The sequence below is a fragment of the Watersipora subatra genome, chromosome 3 (genome assembly GCF_963576615.1).
Source record: "Watersipora subatra chromosome 3, tzWatSuba1.1, whole genome shotgun sequence".
Taxonomy (NCBI): Eukaryota; Metazoa; Bryozoa; class Gymnolaemata; order Cheilostomatida; family Watersiporidae; genus Watersipora; species Watersipora subatra.
The window spans coordinates 75,525,401-75,544,172 of record NC_088710.1 but is presented as its reverse complement, the minus strand read 5'-3'; the positions used below and the strand labels follow the sequence as shown (position 1 = coordinate 75,544,172).

The 18,772-nt window shown below is 38.9% G+C and overlaps 1 protein-coding gene across 2 annotated transcripts in view; it reads left to right on the top strand.

Moving 5' to 3' along the window:
• The window catches only part of LOC137390091 (serine-rich adhesin for platelets-like), a 76,986-nt gene extending 63,693 nt beyond the window's left edge, over positions 1–13,293 (top strand). For both annotated transcript variants that reach the window (XM_068076339.1, XM_068076340.1), the window contains exons 11-17: positions 618–776; positions 1,144–1,284; positions 4,044–4,640; positions 4,845–4,948; positions 8,154–8,610; positions 10,256–10,429; positions 12,862–13,293. In XM_068076339.1, the coding sequence (XP_067932440.1) occupies positions 618–776; positions 1,144–1,284; positions 4,044–4,640; positions 4,845–4,948; positions 8,154–8,610; positions 10,256–10,429; positions 12,862–12,966 (1,737 nt within the window). In that variant the 3' untranslated portion in view covers positions 12,967–13,293. The remainder of the gene's footprint in view (positions 1–617; positions 777–1,143; positions 1,285–4,043; positions 4,641–4,844; positions 4,949–8,153; positions 8,611–10,255; positions 10,430–12,861) is intronic.
• Positions 13,294–18,772: the final 5,479 nt, after the last annotated feature.

Genomic DNA, 18,772 nt, shown 5'->3' with positions numbered 1-18,772 from the left:
AGGAGTCTCTTCATTATCATACAATGTAGTTTCTCTAGGAGTCTCTTCATTATCATACAATGTAGTTTCTTTAGGAGTCTCTTCATTATCATACAATGTAGTTTCTCTAGGAGTCTCTTCATTATCATACAATGTGGTTTCTCTAGAAGTCTCTTCAATATCATACAATGTAGTTTCTTTAGGAGTCTCTTCATTATCATACAATGTAGTTTCTCTAGGAGTCTCTTCATTATCATACAATGTAGTTTCTCTAGGAGTCTCTTTATTATCATACAATGTAGTTTCTCTAGGAGTCTGCTCATTATCATACAATTTAGTTTCTCTAGGAGTATCTTCATTATCATACAATGTAGTTTCTCTAGGAGTCTCTTCATTATCATACATTGTAGTTTCTCTAGGAGTCTCTTCATTATCATACAATGTAGTTTCTCTAGGAGTATCTTCATTATCATACATTGTAGTTTCTCTAGGAGTCTCTTCATTATCATACAATGTAGTTTCTTTAGGAGTCTCTTCATTATCATACAATGTAGTTTCTCTAGGAGTATCTTCATTATCATACAATGTAGTTTCTCTAGGAGTCTGTTTGTTATCTTCCATTGTTGCCTGATTTGTAGGTGATGTTTAATCCAGAGAGTTTTGACAGTGTAGACAGCGATGCAGGTACGATAGTGCCAAGCCCCTACGCGTCTCCGTGCCAGGGCATGTCGCCTAACACAAGCAGGAATGGGTCTCTCAGTGTTCTTCCTGCTGGCGAGTCGTTCGAGTTAGAGGAGGTGAAATTAATTCATTTCTTGTCTCTCCTTCGCAACAACCACCTGGTGTAGACCATTACATCCTTATGTTACCTCTATTTGACCTCCTTTCTATAGCGTTTGTGCTTTAAGTCTATACTAGCCATTGTCTAGGCAGCGCTAAGGGTGTCCAGCAGCTCGCCAATCCACTTTTGCGAGAGAGGAGATGACTATCAATCGGTTGCTCATAAGATAATGGATAGTAAGCTATTTCGTAGTTTCTCAGAGCCAAATTCATGTCTATATCTGTCTTGTGTAGTCGTGCTGTTTTAACTGGCAGAGGCCATTTGTCCCATAGCTATTTTTTAGTAATGTTCATTGCACTTTCTCTACGCTGTATGTTGTCTAGGTACAAAGCACTGCTGACTCTAGTGCTGCCCAGTCAGCGACAAGACTCAAGCGAACAAGGCTGCAACGGTCTGTTAGTCAACGGTCAGACTCGGACAGCAGTGGTATCGCCGATATTGATTGTAAATCTAGTCAAGGGCAGGTGAGGATGGTTTGTATAGTAACTGCCAAGATTTTATGCTTGCTGTCGGCAGCTAGTTTTCTCTACATGATAACAATTTGAGGTAATGAGATAATCTTTCGCTTTTTACTCTGCAGTTACAGGTTTATGTAGTTGAATATGGGTTCACCTGCAATCGTTTACCTGTCCATTCTATTGTGGACTTTTATTCGGTTTTATTAGGTCTGTCAAGTGTCAATTTCAGCATAGCTAAAGATTTTAAACATTGGATGCACTAAAGCATTGATATATTTTAGCATCGAATCCAATCCTAAACTGAAAAACAAGTTTTATCTTGTGTAGAGTCCTGGCAATGCAATTTATCTGAAAGGAATTCTCTACTTTAGGTTGTTACCAGCTGGCTGTAGGTTGGTTAAGATGATAAGCGTATGCTCGACATCACACTTTATATAGTAGACTAGCTGCATTACCTGCCCACAGGAACAGATTCACGTGCAGCATAAGGTTTATTGAGAGTTGTCTTTCATACTGTAAAACAACTCCAAATATGCAGTCTACTGCACTTGTTGCCCTGATCAGAGTATGCATACACATATACATGTCAATAATGTTGGGGAAAACAATGGAAATCTGCAATGTGTTTTACAGCTAGATGCTTGTAAAATCTAGTAAATATTCTAGATTCATGTGTCTAGACTCATGCATCCGTTCATACTCGTCTATATTTGCAGTTGACGATCGCGCACTTCTGCCGCTGAGCCCCCGCCTCGGCTGACCAGTCTTTACCCGCCGAGCAGTTGACAATCGCGCTCTTGCACTCGCCTCGCAATCAATCGCTTCGCACTTGCAATCAATCGGCCAGCCTCGCAATCAATCGCCTTGCACTCGCCTCGCAATCAATCGCCTCGCACTCAATCGCCTTGCACTCGCCTCGTAATCAATTGCCTCGCACTTGACTTGCAATCAATCGCCTCCCACTCGCAATCAATCGCCTCGCAACCAATCGCCTCGCACCTGCAACCAATCGCCTTGCACTCACAACCAATCGCCTCGCAGTCAAGCACCTCGCAATCAATCGCCTGGCACTCACCAACTTATTCATCCGGAAAGCCGCGTCTGGATACTCTCGCTGCACTCGGGGTGAAAAAGGTCTCCCGCGCATCCCCGAGTGACGCCACGGCCCCAAACCGCTAGCTGCATTACCCATCCACGGGAACAGATTCATGTACAGCAAGAGGTTTATCGAGAGTTGTCTTTCATACTGTAAAACAACTCCAAATAAGCCTATGCATGACATCACACTTTATATATAATATATATAAAGTGTGATGTCATGCATAGGCTTATTTGGGCATAGGCTTATCAAAGTTATATATATTATATATAACTTTGATAAGCCTATGCCCGACATCACACTTTATCTATATATATATAACTTTGATAAGCCTATGCATGACATCACACTTTATATATATATATATAACTTTGATAAGCCTGTGCATGACATCACACTTTATATATATATATAACTTTGATAAGCCTATGCCCGACATCACACTTTATATATAACTTTGATAAGCCTATGCATGACATCACACTTTATATATATATACAATCAAACATGGATAATTCGCCTTCGGATAGCTCGAACACATGGTTAACTCGAATGGTTTTTTGGTTCGCTCTCACGTAATGATAAATTGCTTTTGATAACTCGACCTCAACTCTGTTAACTCGAACAGTTTTTTCTCAACGGCTACCGAAACGGTTTTTATCGCTTTAGAAAATCACTTTATTCCAAGCCATAGAGGTAAACCTCAACTTTTCGTAGTTCATTGGCTTTGTTATTACCATCATCGGCAAAATATTTTTGTCAACGACTTTTCTAAAGGTTTGGTGAAAGTTGATTTTTACCAAACATCCGCTTAGCGATGGCCCTTCGGAAGCAAGGAAAAGTGAAATTACCTTCGCATAAACTTCAAGAAAAATTGGCAAAATTGATCTTGGTTAAAACGCTCAGAGAAAAAAGATGTCTTTTCTTCTGAGCATTTCAACAGCGATCAAGTTTTGCTAATTTTAATATAAAAAACGTCCCGACAATAACATCACCTCAAACAACAAACCAATCTCAAGTGATAGAAAAATCTTTATACTTTTTGATAAATGTTTTTTAAACTTTATATTAGAAGCATTGTATTTGAAATAGCCATTTATGCTTTTGATTTATATTATAGTTTGTATATGTACATATATCTACTAATAAATAAATACATGGACTTGTGACAGTGCTTTGATAACTTGAACGCTCTGATAACTCGAACACTTTCGCTCGGTCCCGTGAAGTTTGAGTTATTCATGTTTAACTGTATATATATATTACTTTGATAAGCCTATGCATGACATCACACTTTATATATATACATGTATATAACTTGTCAAACATCCAGATATTGTGGAAGGGCAATAAAATTAAAGAGATCACATATTCACTTCAATGGCTCTATACACTGTAAAGTTCAATATTATTTGTTCACATGGAAAATGTGAATTCTTTGTACAGTTTTCACATTTCATGCTATGAATAGGCATGCGTTTGCTTTAAACTTAGCTATTTAATCCCCTTTAACTGGAAAGATAGGTACTGGTTCCTCTTGCTTTCCAGTGAATAATATTTATCTTAGCCAGCCATTTGCCTGAAAGTATCATTAGCTCATATCAGCGTGTTTATGTAATGGTATTTCTGTTAATGCAGCTTTAGCCATGCAGTAATTTGGTTTTAGAATGACAATCCTGGAAACGGTGTAAGCATCCTCAGTTCTCAGCGTCTGGAGCTACCAACAGCCTTCAGCAGTTCTACCCCTTCCGCTAAAAGCAGCACTGCAAGCGTCCACACATCTTCTACTCGAAAAATTCGGCGTTCTAGTGACAGCGATGCATCTGACCTCAAGTACTGCAGTCTTTCCAGTGAACCGTCGAGTGTCAGCGGTCAAGCTGAAACACCCTACGGCACTGCTGTGATGGTCAACAAAAGGGAGATGGGTACACAAACTGAGGTGTTCACGTGTTCACACTGCGGTGGGTCTAATAATCTGCAGGCCCAACCCAAGTATAACAGAGAGTGGCAAATCAACAACCCTGCCCACCCGAGTGAGATAGGCCATGCTAGTTCGGCTCCATCGGGTATTTCTAATCAGAACTCGAGTTCCATTCCTGCGAGCAGAAGCGAGAGTGCTGCTAAGCCTAGGTTTTTTATTGTCAATGGTGAGACGGAAGTGGAGAGAAGTATGACAAGTAGTATTCGAGCTGGTAGTACTCAAGCTGATTCTATTGCACACAGCAGTGACGAACCAGATGGATCGGCATCTTCTCTTGAAACGGTACAAATGCGTGGAAACGCTTATCCTTATGTTCTTAAGTTATGTTAGAAATCTAGTGAGTGGACTCAGTTTCTATAGCCTGTGTTCTTACTTCTGATGACAAACCAAGTCAGTATCTATAGCTTGTGTTCTTACTTCTGATGACATACCAGGTGAATGGTGCAAATACTGTCTCATATGTACCCTTGTGTTATCTTTTTCAAGGATTCAAGAGTTGATGACCTTTACTCGGACATGGCAAAGGATCTGCGAGTACTAAAGGTGTTAATAAGCAAATATGGCATAGATAGCTTCTCCCCCTCTACAGAGTGAGTTCAAACCCTGTTTCTGGCGATTCTTTATAGTTTGTGATTATATTACAGTTCAAGGGTTATGATAGAAGCTACCTGGGTATAGGTTAGCTTCACCAGTTCACATGGTAACTTCACCAGTTCACATGGTAGCTTCATCAATTCACATGATAGATTCACTAGTCCACATGGTAGCTTCACCAGTCCACATGGTAGCTTCACCAGTCTACATGGTAGCTTCACCAGTCCACATGGTAGCTGCATTAGTTCGCATAGTAGTTTCATCAGTGTACATGGTAGCTTCACCATTCCACATGGTAGCTTCACCAGACCACATCGTAGCTTCACCAGTTCACATGGTAGTTTCGTCAGTCCACATGGTAGTTTCATCAGTTCACATGGTAGTTTCATCAGTCCACATGGTAGCTTCACTAGTCCACATGGTAGCTTCACCAGTCCACATGGTAGCTTCACCAGACCACATGGTAGCTTCACCAGTCTACATGGTAGCTTCATCAGTCCGCATGGTAGCTTCACCAGTCCCCTTGGTAGTTTCACCAGACCACATGGTAGTTTCACCAGTCCACATGGTAGCTTCACCAGACCACATGGTAGTTTCATCAGTCTACATGGGGGCTTCACCGGATTGTAGTATAGCAAAACATAGCGATTTGCCATCATTTAACTTGAGTGTTCCATCAAACTGTTTTGTTATTAAATTTCACTGAAGTATTTTTGTAGTCAGCATAGGTCAGATCATATAAAAACCGGTTGCTGGCTGTCACCATTTCGATAAACCTTTTAATAGAAATCGCTTCGTTGTTGCAGCAATCGACCAGGTTTTTACTAGCATGAGTTTTACGCTAGCGTGAGTTTCACGCTAGCGTTCGTTATCTGGCAGAGTGAGTCGGGGGCGTGAGACTCACTATGCTTACCTGTTGGCCTCGAAACAAATATGGAAAACTCGCTACTATGTTTATATTTCAACTGTTTTATTAGCTGATAGAATATTGCATAGAAATTGTATGATTGTCTGATCAGAGGGTTTCCTCTCAGCACCTAAACTTTCAGATGTACGGTTACTAATGTCTCTACCTTCTAAAGTAAGCTCACTATGTGTACTATGTGTACTATGCTCACTATGTGTACTATGCTCACTATGTGTACTATGCGCACTATGTGTACTATGCTCACTATGTGTACTATGCTCACTATGCTCTCTATGTGTACTATGCTCACTATGTGTACTATGCATACTATGCTCACTATGTGTACTATGCTCACTATGTGTACTATGCTCACTATGTGTACTATGCTCACTATGTGTACTATGCTCACTATGTGTACTATGCTCACTATGTGTACTATGCATACTATGCTCACTATGTGTACTATGCTCACTATGTGTACTATGCTCACTATGTGTACTATGCTCACTATGTGTACTATGCGCACTATGTGTACTATGCTCACTATGTGTACTATGCTCACTATGTGTACTATGCGCACTATGTGTACTATGTTCACTATGTGTACTATGCTCACTATGTGTACTATGCTCACTATGTGTACTATGCTCACTATGTGTACTATGCTCACTATGCTCTCTATGTGTACTATGCTCACTATGTGTACTATGCTCACTATGTGTACTATGCTCACTATGTGTACTATGCTCATTATGTGTACTATGCTCACTATGCTCTCTATGTGTACTATGCTCACTATGTGTACTATGCTCTCTATGTGTACTATGCTCACTATGTGTACTATGCTCACTATGTGTACTATGCATACTATGCTCACTATGTGTACTATGCTCACTATGTGTACTATGCTCACTATGTGTACTATGCTCACTATGTGTACTATGCTCACTATGTGTACTATGCATACTATGCTCACTATGTGTACTATGCTCACTATGTGTACTATGCTCACTATGTGTACTATGCTCACTATGTGTACTATGCGCACTATGTGTACTATGCTCACTATGTGTACTATGCTCACTATGTGTACTATGCTCACTATGTGTACTATGCTCACTATGTGTACTATGCGCACTATGTGTACTATGCTCACTATGTGTACTATGCTCACTATGTGTACTATGCTCACTATGCGCACTATGCTCTGTCAGCATTTCTTTACAAATTTCTGTCTTTCAACAAGCAGCATTGAGTTTATTTTCACATTTTTGGTTGCTGTCGACATTCTCATTAACAGAAGGTTTGCCAGTGAGAATCATGTTTTCTAACATGCATTGTTCTCAAGTATGGCCCTTAATAAACCTTACTACCTGTGTCACGATCAAATGTCAGCTTTTCTAAAGTTAAATCACAGAAATTTGAAGTTTTGCAAGTTGTCTTTGATTTACATATTTTGTTTAATTACTCGGGTGAATATTTGCTCCTATAATCATTCTTCTTCATTATTATTAGTTTCTTGTGAGGAGTTGTCTTGCCCTGTTATTTGGCCAAAGTTCTGTAATTATTTGTCCACCACATTCGTATTCAACTCTGTGTTAACTACTGTTGAACCACTTGCTGCTTGTTGTCTGTCAGTCAGTTTGTTGGAGGCCACTAGAGGCTCAAGCTACCATACTTGATAAAAATATTACCTGACTGAGTTCACTTGTGCGCTTCCTGCAGTCTAATATTATTACTCGCATGTAAGCTGTATTATGTACTTGACTAGCACTTTGGTTAGTATGCATACATAGTTTTTTTCTGGCTTTTTTAATTTATGTTTGAATTATTATTAATTTCATATTTCTTTATCAAACTGCCAAAATTGACTACAAATTTGAATACCTTGAAAAGTGACAAATTTTTTATGCAATGTTGAACACCAAAACTAAAGTTGCATTTGTTTGTTTTATTTGTGATTGTACATTGAAAAACTTAATAATTTTTCATAACGAATAGTATAACCTAGCTTGTTTGGATACAAATAGTTTGTATTATATAAAACATTATTAAGTACTACAATACACCCTTCAATAAATTACCCTCTAGCTTATACCAGAGAAAGTTATTGCTAAGTAAATGGATCATGCAAAGCTATACGTCTCGTCATAAATATTGGGTGCTATCAAGGCGTACTAACTACGTACAGTCGGAAAATTGTTTACTGTATCTTTCTATTCCATTTGTTTGCAAAGAAATGTGTTTGTTGCATACCAACTCAAGTTTCCAATAATATCAAACCATTCTTATAGCTTTCCTCAGCAAGAGAATTTAAAGAAAGAATTGTTGTCTGGTGTCCATTTAGTCAAGTCATTCCTTTCTTCTAACTCGAGCGCCCATCAGGACCAGTGGACCCAGTCCGAATCATCCTTCTCATCTTTAGAAGATGCTCCTTGTCTCCCCAGTAATAGTCATCTAGTAGGACCTCAGTCTACACGACCATCCATGTCTCAGCCTCCCAAAATGCTTCCCTCCCTGTCGACTGGTCCATCGACACTGCCAGCTGATGAGGTCATGACGGCAGCAAATCCTTCTTCCCTCAGTTTGCATAACCAGACTTCTCTTAGAGATGCACAGAATTATTCCTTCGTCACAGCTGCTAAGTGTTGCGGCTTCAGTGCTAGTAAAAACCTTCAAGGGGGTAGCGCTGTTCAGATTGTCTCAACCAATGAGGACCAAGAGCTCATAGACACCCGTACCTACTCCGAGGTAAATGTGTCCTTACAATAGTACAGTAATGATTATAATCATGGGACCACTTTAAATAAACATGTTATTTGTTATTAATTCATAGTTGGATAAGTATTTACTAGAGGACAGTATGCACATTAATGGAAAGCTAAGGGTCTTCTACACATGAATATTTGTTAACAAATATGAAAGTAAATTGGTGGCCTTTGGAATATTAGTATCAGTGTAATATTTAGTCAGCCAGCCTTTGTTGTCCATCACGGCTTTACAGCGTTTTGGCATGATGGCAACCAGACTGGAAAGCAATTTTAGGGATCTGACACGGAACCAAGACTATATGACAGGAAACCAAGACTATATGACACGAAACCAAGGCTATATGACACAAAACCAAGACTATATGACACGAAACTAAGAATATATGATACGAAACCAAGACTATATGATACGAAACCAAGACTATATGACTATCACTACGTTTCCATGACACGCATGATGTGCAAATTTGAGCCAATCCGCAAGTTATCCGCATCATGGAAACGGCATTAATTCGTGAGTTTTGCGGTTCACAAAACTTAAGCGAATCCATCATGCTTGCGAATAATGGAAACAGCGTTTGCGACCGCACCAATCGCATCAATTGACCGGTTTTATACCATGAATTTTCAATTGGCTCAAGATCAGGAGACATAAGATCGGGAGACCCAGCAGACTAGCTGAGTAATCTTACATATATGTACTTTGATTGGGCAGTTCATAATCATTTTTATAGAAAAAACGTTTTACACATGGTGCCACACAAAATGAATGAAGATGAAGGTATAATGATGATCTTTCATCCATTCTTTGACTTTCGTAGCGATAGCGAGCATCATCAGCCTTCAACAATACTAAGTCTGCCTGGTCCACTGGCTGCAAGGCGTCCCAAACCATAACAGATGTCGGGTGCTCAATGGTGGGAAGCATACATTTCAGATGAAAAAGTGCACCAGGCCTTCATCTCACATACTTTTGGCCATAATGTTTCTGAATATTATGAGTACTTTTACCAAAGCTAAAAGCATCGGCTCAACTGGCTACACTTAGTCTCTGTTCATGACCAAAATTGAACTTCTAAATGATTTATATTTGCAGAATGTCCAGAAGTGGACTTTTTAAGATTGATAAGTTCAGAATGTCGTGTTCTGATGTTTTCAGTTTGTTTATCACTTCACATGATCTTTTGTTTAATCCCATTTCTGACACGCAATCTGTGACATTTAATTCATGACATCCAGTTTCTTGTCCATGTTTTTTAACTTCTCGTAAAATCTGCATTTTTTCATTAATATCTGCTATAGTTTAATAAAAACAAATTGACTTAGATATTAAAGGTGATATTCAGCGATCATTGACTCCTATGTGAGACCTGAAAACAATGATTGCAGAGGTCAGCCTGTCACTAGTTAAGGTTTCTCCTCACCTCTAGCGGAATTAGCCAATGAAACAAGAGCAATGCAAATGCTCTCCAAGCTCACATCAAATTGTCACACCAGTGTCGATGCCATCAGGAGGGGTTACGGCACAGAACGGGGCAATATATCGACCCTTTTAGCCAGGCCGTAACTTCTACAGTGGTTGGTTAACAAAATACGTTTCTGTCAGCCAGTTATTTGACTTACAGCGATGCCGTGTGACGGAGTCGCTGCACCTCGCACCACCGATTCTAGACTGGAGTGGCAGTGTAAGTGGCGCAGTGCAGACCCCCTCTACCGGCTATGCACCATCTTCCATTTCCAGTTCTGTGTCCAGGCTCAGCGACAAGCTTAACCTCGCCAACAGCAAGTCTTGTTATGAGGTGTGCTTAGTAATTGCAACTCAATATTAGTCATTCATTCACGTCATATTAATTCCATAGAGTAATTTAATAGAGTTATAGGGGAGGAGGATGAGAAAAATGATCGATGGACCTGTATTGGAGTGCTGAAGTGCTGTAGTGTTGCAAAGCAAGTAAAGAACTGTGCTAGCTACAAGTTTTTTTTTAAAGTTGCTTGCAATGGAATTTTGAATTTCCTGTTTGCAAAGCCTTGTTTAACTGTAGTAATTTATTTGGTTTTCTATTCTGTATATTTAGATAGTTTCTGTTATTGCTTTCTTTTACCCAGTTTTCAACACTTTTCTTACGCTTAACACTTTTTTCTGACAGTGCGCGTGATCATCGGTGAGTATCACGTGTGGCTATAGTTCTCAGCTATTCTTTACGCCCTGTCTAGTGAATGTGCGTTAATAGCTGTGAGGGCCTTTACAGGTGCTCTTACAGGTAACATTACAGTCCTCCCTCATCTAGATATTCACATTGCTTGGCAGTGTTACTCGTCCTAGTAGCACTAGCCCAACTCACTTTTGTCAAACAAATAGCAAGTGTGACTTCCTTACCATCATCCAGTAACTCTTAGTGTTATTCATTGGGAATTCCTGGCTAACACTTTGTCTCACATTTAGTGATTATCACTAGATTCTCTAGCCCTGGCTGTGTCAGTGCATGCTGCCGGCCCTTTAGATTGCTGCCCTTAAGATTCCATTGATTATCCCTTTTTCAGCACATTGAAACAATTTTCAACCTTTGATTCACACTCCTTTCACTCACCTTACAACCTGGTTTGAGGTTATTTGGTACAGTTTTTACCTCAAGTTACCTATTCCATTATGTAATGGAGGCATCGTAGTGCAATGGTCATCATTGTGCAATAGTTGTCTCCACCTATCGTGAAAAAAGTTGTCAAGTTAGTTATATGTAGTCCTAACATGGTGTTTTATACACTTTTTTCACTCAAGATTCCAGCTTCTAAGTTAGTTTCATTAACTGGCTGTAAGCTAAGGGGGATGCTGTAGAGTGTTTATTAACTAGGCCCTGTAACGTAAATGTTCCTGGAGTGGATTATTTACGTTGTGCGAGCCTCTACTCTATATATATATACATACATACTAGCTGTACAACCCGGCATTGCCCAGATAATAAAAAAGTCTTTGGGCAGAAAATTTATTTGTATTTAACATATAACAACATTACAACAAAATAATGCTGACTGGCTGACAATAATGCTGACTGGCTGACAATAATGCTAGTCCATAAGATAATGCTGACTGGCTGACAATCATGCTAGTCCATAAGATAATGCTGACTGGCTGACAATAATGCTAGTCCATAAGATAATGCTGACTGGTTGACAATAATGCTAGTCCATAAGATAATGCTGACTGGCTGACAATAATGCTAGTCCATAAGATAATGCTGACTGGCTGACAATAATGCTAGTCCATAAGATAATGCTGACTGGCTGACAATAATGCTAGTCCATAAGATAATGCTGACTGGCTGACAATAATTCTAGTCCATAAGATAATGCTGACTGGCTGACAATAATGCTAGTCCATAAGATAATGCTGACTGGCTGACAATAATGCTAGTCCATAAGATAATGCTGACTGGCTGACAATAATGCTAGTCCATAAGATAATGCTGACTGGCTGACAATAATGCTAGTCCATAAGATAATGCTGACTGGCTGACAATAATTCTAGTCCATAAGATAATGCTGACTGGCTGACAATAATGCTAGTCCATAAGATAATGCTGACTGGCTGACAATAATGCTAGTCCATAAGATAATGCTGACTGGCTGACAATAATGCTAGTCCATAAGATAATGCTGACTGGCTGACAATAATGCTAGTCCATAAGATAATGCTGACTGGCTGACAATAATGCTAGTCCATAAGATAATGCTGGCTGGCTGACAATATGCTAGTCCATAAGATAATGCTGACTCTTCAGCTGACTGGTGAATCACCAGTCAGCTGAAGAGTGCCAAAGTGTGGCTGGACTGTGATGGAAAGACTGAGCCACTGGCTATCATAGCATTGTTGTACTGTTATCCGTATTGTCTTTTTTGCTTTTACCATCTGGCTTACTTTGCTATCAATTACATCCTTTAGCGTTGCACCAATAGTTCTAGTTTTACAAAAGTTAAGTCAATATATTTACGTTTTTATAACAGTTGTACTTGTTTAACACTCAACATCTCTCCTTACCTTTCACTATCTGTTCGCTTGTTAACAAAACATCACTTGATCATGTATTTTGTTGCAATCATACCTTCCTCTTTATAAAAGATAATTTCAAACCTTTTCTTTTTTGTTTTCTCTTTTTGTATTTTTAAGAGATAGGCGAGATCGCACAATTCTTGTTACTCAGATGATTCACTCGTCATTTTTTTATTTGCTTTTCAGAAAAAGATAGCAGAATTAGAAATGCAAAAATATGAGCTGACACTGAAGATGAAAAATGAGGAAATAGAATACTGGAAATCTCTAGCAGAATCTGCTCTCGACTAGCTCTCAGCTGCACAATAACCGCCGCTCCTACATACTTTTTCCAGTTTCCCATAATGCTAAGTTTAAAGTATCTAAAGGTCAAACATCACTATTTTTGTATTTCATTGGGTTCAGTTTTTTCATGCATCGGTCTGGTAGTAAACATGATGAATTATAGTCTTTCAGACAAGCAACTTTTCTACTTTATATTTTTCATTATCATTTTTCATTATCATTTTTCATTATCATTATCATTGGCATGAAATGCGTTTTTTGTTTTTGTTTGGCTAATTTTATTGTTATCTTACATATTTGCTGATTTTCCAACAAGATTTCTATCAATTCTGACCTGGTATTTAATATCTCCTTTGATCTAAGATCATAAGACAGTCTGTTTATTATTGACAGACAACTAAATTGCCAGATATTAAGAGCATCTCAGCTACATAGTATCTACCGGTTAGTTTATACACAATTTCATACTTAGCATTCACATTTGAGTGACTTAGTTATGCCATGTTAGCTGCAAGATGGAAGGTCAGTGTTTATAATTTACAGAACATACCGATCATATCCCCAGGTTAGAATGTAAGCTATACTTGCTAGATCTTTATATAGAACAGCACCCATCAGCTATTTGATTGACACATGAATACACCACAAAACAACTAAATTTTACTAATTGAAAGAAAACAAGGATCTATAGAGTACATGCTGTCAAATTATTGGTTGCTCTGTATGTCATCAGAGCTGTTGAGAGATGACGACTCCATATTGAGATAAGGTGATAATATTTAGTTAATGCAAACTTTTCAGTATAGATAAGCTATTGCCTATTAGTATGGTACATGTACTTGTGTGGTTCTATAGTACTTCAGTGATCTTGTGTTACTCAAATAGCTGGACACTACAGGTCTGCTCACATCGATCACAATGTATATTATTGTGGCACACTCATCTATAATGATCACGGAGCACGCATCAAAACATGTTAGTAAAATTATTCCCATAGCTCATCAACTATGCATATAATAGACAACTTACCGAAGCCAAGTTATTTAGATTGAATTTGAGCACCTATACAAATCTTGTTGATATCATGTTTTGGTGCAGACATTAATCAACTCGTGGGACCATCAAACATTTTTATCCCAACAAACCAAGTCTCAAAACATTATTGGAATGAGGTCTACCATCTTATTTCAGTCTTGTAACACCTTCTTAGTAAGTTCCGTAACAACACCATGCCTATTCTTTATTCATCATGCTAATCCATTCACGTTTTACTATCCAATTTCAACACAACTATGGTTTATCTTAAGCATTGTCTTTCCTTACTTTTGGATTTCTGTTAAGACAACTCCTCAGCTCTGAATGTATCAAATTATAAATACAACGAGAGTTTCAGTATCTTTTAAGGTCGTACAACTCCCTCAGGGTTGCACTACATTGGACTTGGAGAGAATTACATAATATAACCTTTATTATATGTGTGTATAATAAAATCTTATGTATTTGTATACCTAAGGATGAGCGTGGTAGTCATCCTTAGGTAGGTCATCCTCAGACTAACAATGGTTCTGGAAGAAGTAAGGTTCGAGAGATTTAAATATACATTAAAAAGTGGCACTTGCTTTTCTTTGAAAATAAAAGCGCAAGTATCTCACATAAAACTAAACTTAATAAATTGAATGCTGCCAAAGCTGTACAGCTAAGGTCAGCAACTCTTCTAAGAAAGACAAATGTTTCCAAGGCAATAATAAACCAACTTTATAATATTTTTAACATGGCAGTCATAGAATCTAAGCGCTCCCTGATTATTGAGCTATGAATGGAAGTCTAATAGAGAAAACAGAGAGCTAGGTCTTGTACTATGTACTGCAGGTTGAGAACAAGAGACTGGCTAAAAAGTCATCCTTGTCTAATCCATTGAGTTTGAAGTCACATTTAAGGTATGTGATCAGATAAATTAAGTTGTTTAAGTTAGTCTAAAAAACATTGCAAAGCAGGCATTATGCTGTATGTACATGTACAGTAGGTAGGATAGTGCAGGTGAAAACAAACAACCATGTTCTAGGGTTTGTGCTTAGTAATAACTTTCCTGACACCTTTAACTTACCTTATGAAAAGCCAAAAGTGGAAGTCCATTCATTCAGTCCATTCATTTGGGAAGAAAGGAGAATATATTAAAGGATATACTAAATTATCTTCTCCAGAAAAAACTGAACCAGCTAGAGTCTCTCACACAGATCACACTCAGACTCTCAACAAAGCCTGAGCAGTAGTCTGTAATCACCAATCTTCTTCAATTTTAATATCCTGTACTGTATTTTTTTTAAACCAGCAAAAAGTCAAGTGAATCTGACATTAAGTCGGAATCAAGCTTTAGCGCTATAAGTGGTGACTGACGCCAGGCATTTAGCGGTTTAAAAATTATTAGCGACGAAGCGACAAAAGTACGCGAGCATGACAAACACATTTGAAAGTTGTATCGTCATGACACTTTCAGGGAGAATGGCTCAGCAATAAAATATTGCTTCGCCCAATTCCCTTTTACATACCTACATACATACACACATATACATGTATATAGAGAGCAATAGGCTATATATATAGGGCCTACTAGCCAAATTCCCGCCATTGCACGAGTATTAAAAAACAGAATATAAACAGTGGCAGGTAATGTAGTTGCCATTGGCTAATTTGAGTAACCTACTATACTATATTATACTATACTATATTGCTAAATTAACTAATAAGAGCCGTGAGACCAAGCTTTAGTGACTTGGGGTGTAACACTGAGTTGCTATGCGTATTTTAACCCAAATAATGACTCATATAGCCCAATGAATCCTGCATCCCGTGTAGCTTACTGGGTTAGTTTGTTACCTTGTGAATGGGAGGCTCCGAGATCAAACTTTTTGCAATATGGATATTTCCTTGCTATGGATTTTAATCGCTATAGCTGGACAGACACCGACGAACGACGACGAGAGACAACGACGAACGACGTCATTTGTTTTCCTCATTGTGTATGTATATATATTATATATATATATACAATGAGTAAAACAAGGAGAAAATATAACTCTAACATGGGACAAAAGAATGCAACTAAATACAGGTAAAGTGTATGTTGGCTATGCTGTCATTTTTATAGAGGTCTTAATGTCAGTAATATCCATACCATGTCAGCAGATGTAATATACAGTGGTGTGCATAAACTTGGAATCACATTGTTTTGTTCACTCTATATCGAATGGATCTTCCATTTGCTTTCTATTTTCCCCGCCAATTATGATGCCATGCCAGATATTATATATCAATCTGATCAGCAGAAGATGTGCTTTCAAACAATGCATTGATTGATTTAACACAATCATTTCTGAGTGATTTATATTAATCCTATTAAACAGATTAGCAATTTTATCTGGTCTTGTACGTAATCTGGTTATAACAGGTTAGCACAAACCTTCCCAGCTGAGAAAGTTTACTGTTTGTCAAATTTCAAAGAAAGTGAAATATCCTAAATCCCATCATGATGGCATTTCAGTTATGCAATTTGCTGACTGTTGCATATTTAAAGCAGGACACTTGAACTCTTATTCATTCTCAGTTTAACTTTGAACTCAGTTTGACTTTGAACTTTACCATGCCTAAAGTGTTATCTACAGAGAGAAGAGCCATCATTCTGCACCTTCACAAACAGCAAAAGACCCAAAGACAGATAGCTGCGGAAGTTGGTTGTTCTCAGAAGGCAGTCTACACAGCAATCAAGACTTGGACCTCCAATGGCAGTCTTAAACCCACCTACTCTGCTGGACGACCCAAAAAGACGACTATCCATGAAGATCGGTACCTGGTACGAAGATCCCTCGCTGACAGACATCTGAACAGTACTCAACTTTGTAAGGAGATCAAGGACAACAGAGATATTGAGATTCACCCCAGTACAGTGCGAAGAAGACTGCTTGCAAATGGTTTGAAAGGCTGCAAGGCAAGGCGCAAGCCCTTAGTTTCTGAGAAACAGCGAAAGCGTCTAGAGTGGGCTAAAGATAAACGGTTCTGGACAACAGCCCAATGGCAAAGGGTCTTGTTCAGTGATGAGTCAACATTTACCATCCAAAACCACTCTGGAAATTGTTATGTGAGGAGACGACCTGGAGAGGAGTACAGCCGGCTTGTACGCTATCAACCATCAAGCACCATACTGGAGTCATGGTATGGGGTTGCATGACAGCTTTTGGTGTGGGAAGACTCTCCATTTGTGAAGGCATGATGAATGGAGACAAATACATCAAGACCATGGAAGATGTCATGCTTCCAAGTGCTCGGAGCCTGTTCACCAGCAACGACCAACCCTGGTACTGCCAGGATGACAATGCACCCTGCCACCGTGCCAAGAGAGTCAAGGAGTGGATGACCAGAAGTAATGTGAGGGTAATAGACTGGCCAGCACAAAGCCCTGACCTGAATCCCATTGAAAATCTTTGGCAGCGTATTGGTGTGATAGTCAGCAAAGATAAACCAAAGACAAAACGGGAGCTCATAGAGAAGATTATTCATGCTTGGCATCACATCATCACTCCTGAAGAGCTCAGAAAGTTGGTAAACAGCATGCCTCGACGGTGTCAGATGGTGATCAAGAACAAGGGCTGGCCAATAAAATACTAATGCTCAGCTCAAGACACCTTACCAGTCCTTCTGAAGACCAACAATAACCCAACGGCCCTTTTCAGGGCCACCAATTTGTATAAAAGAGTTTGTTTGTATCCTATTTTATCAATTTTCACTAACAACATTCATAGCCTGCAATAAGTCTGCCTTTCGGTAGATCCACCACAGCGATAAAAATCTGAGAATATTTTCGAATATTTGGCATCATCTTGTTCTTCAGAATTTTCCCTTTCAAATGATATATATATTGATGGGGTTGAGGCACTTAACTCCAAAGAATTTCTTAGACAACAGCATATACATGTAAACATACATATTTGAAGATTTAACTGGTGATTCCAAGTTTATGCACACCACTGTATAACATGGTCATAATAAGCAGGCTAACAATTTGGTTGACAATTGGTGTTAAACTCGCTAAAGTCATCACCTATAAGTGTTAATATTGACCTAATTCTTGCACACTTTTACAGAAAACTCCTTGCTAGCTAACCTCTCACTTATGCGGTTCAGTCTTGCCCCTGTTTTCAGTACTTTCTGTTTTAGTGTTACTTGTTTATGATATAGGTCTACCAGTGTTTCTAAGCAGACCACTACTATAGCATAATTTTTGGTTCATTTCTAATGCATTGAGGTGCCCTGCAAGTGGAACTCATACGCCTTCTGGATACCAGTTTATTAATAAGATGTTGTTGTGGTGGAAGCCAGTGCACTGCATATGATGCAACATCTACTGGTTAGCGTGTATGTATAACAGCAATGTCAACATAGTTAGAGAGATCTGAATTGAGAGCAACAATTACATAAGTAATTAGGATGAATGAGCCAGCCGAGGGATCAGATGGAAGCTCGAGTGCTAAGCTCCTACTTCCAAATTTATTCTTGTCAATCAAATTGAGGAAATGTTATCTCGGTGCATATAGTTACACTCGTTCTCGGCCAGTCAACGGTCTGTCACAGCAGGCAGACACGAGGAAGCCCATCTCCGGGTAGGTACTCTATGTATGTTTACTATCCTGTCTCTACTGGTTGTTTAACTTGTTTTCCTGCAGACATTAGCCTGTGTCCTCCAGCCTGTACATCTCTTCTGTTTAACAGGGAGTACCTTAGCCGAGACAGCTCGGAGACAAGCTCTCATTTTAGCTGCTGT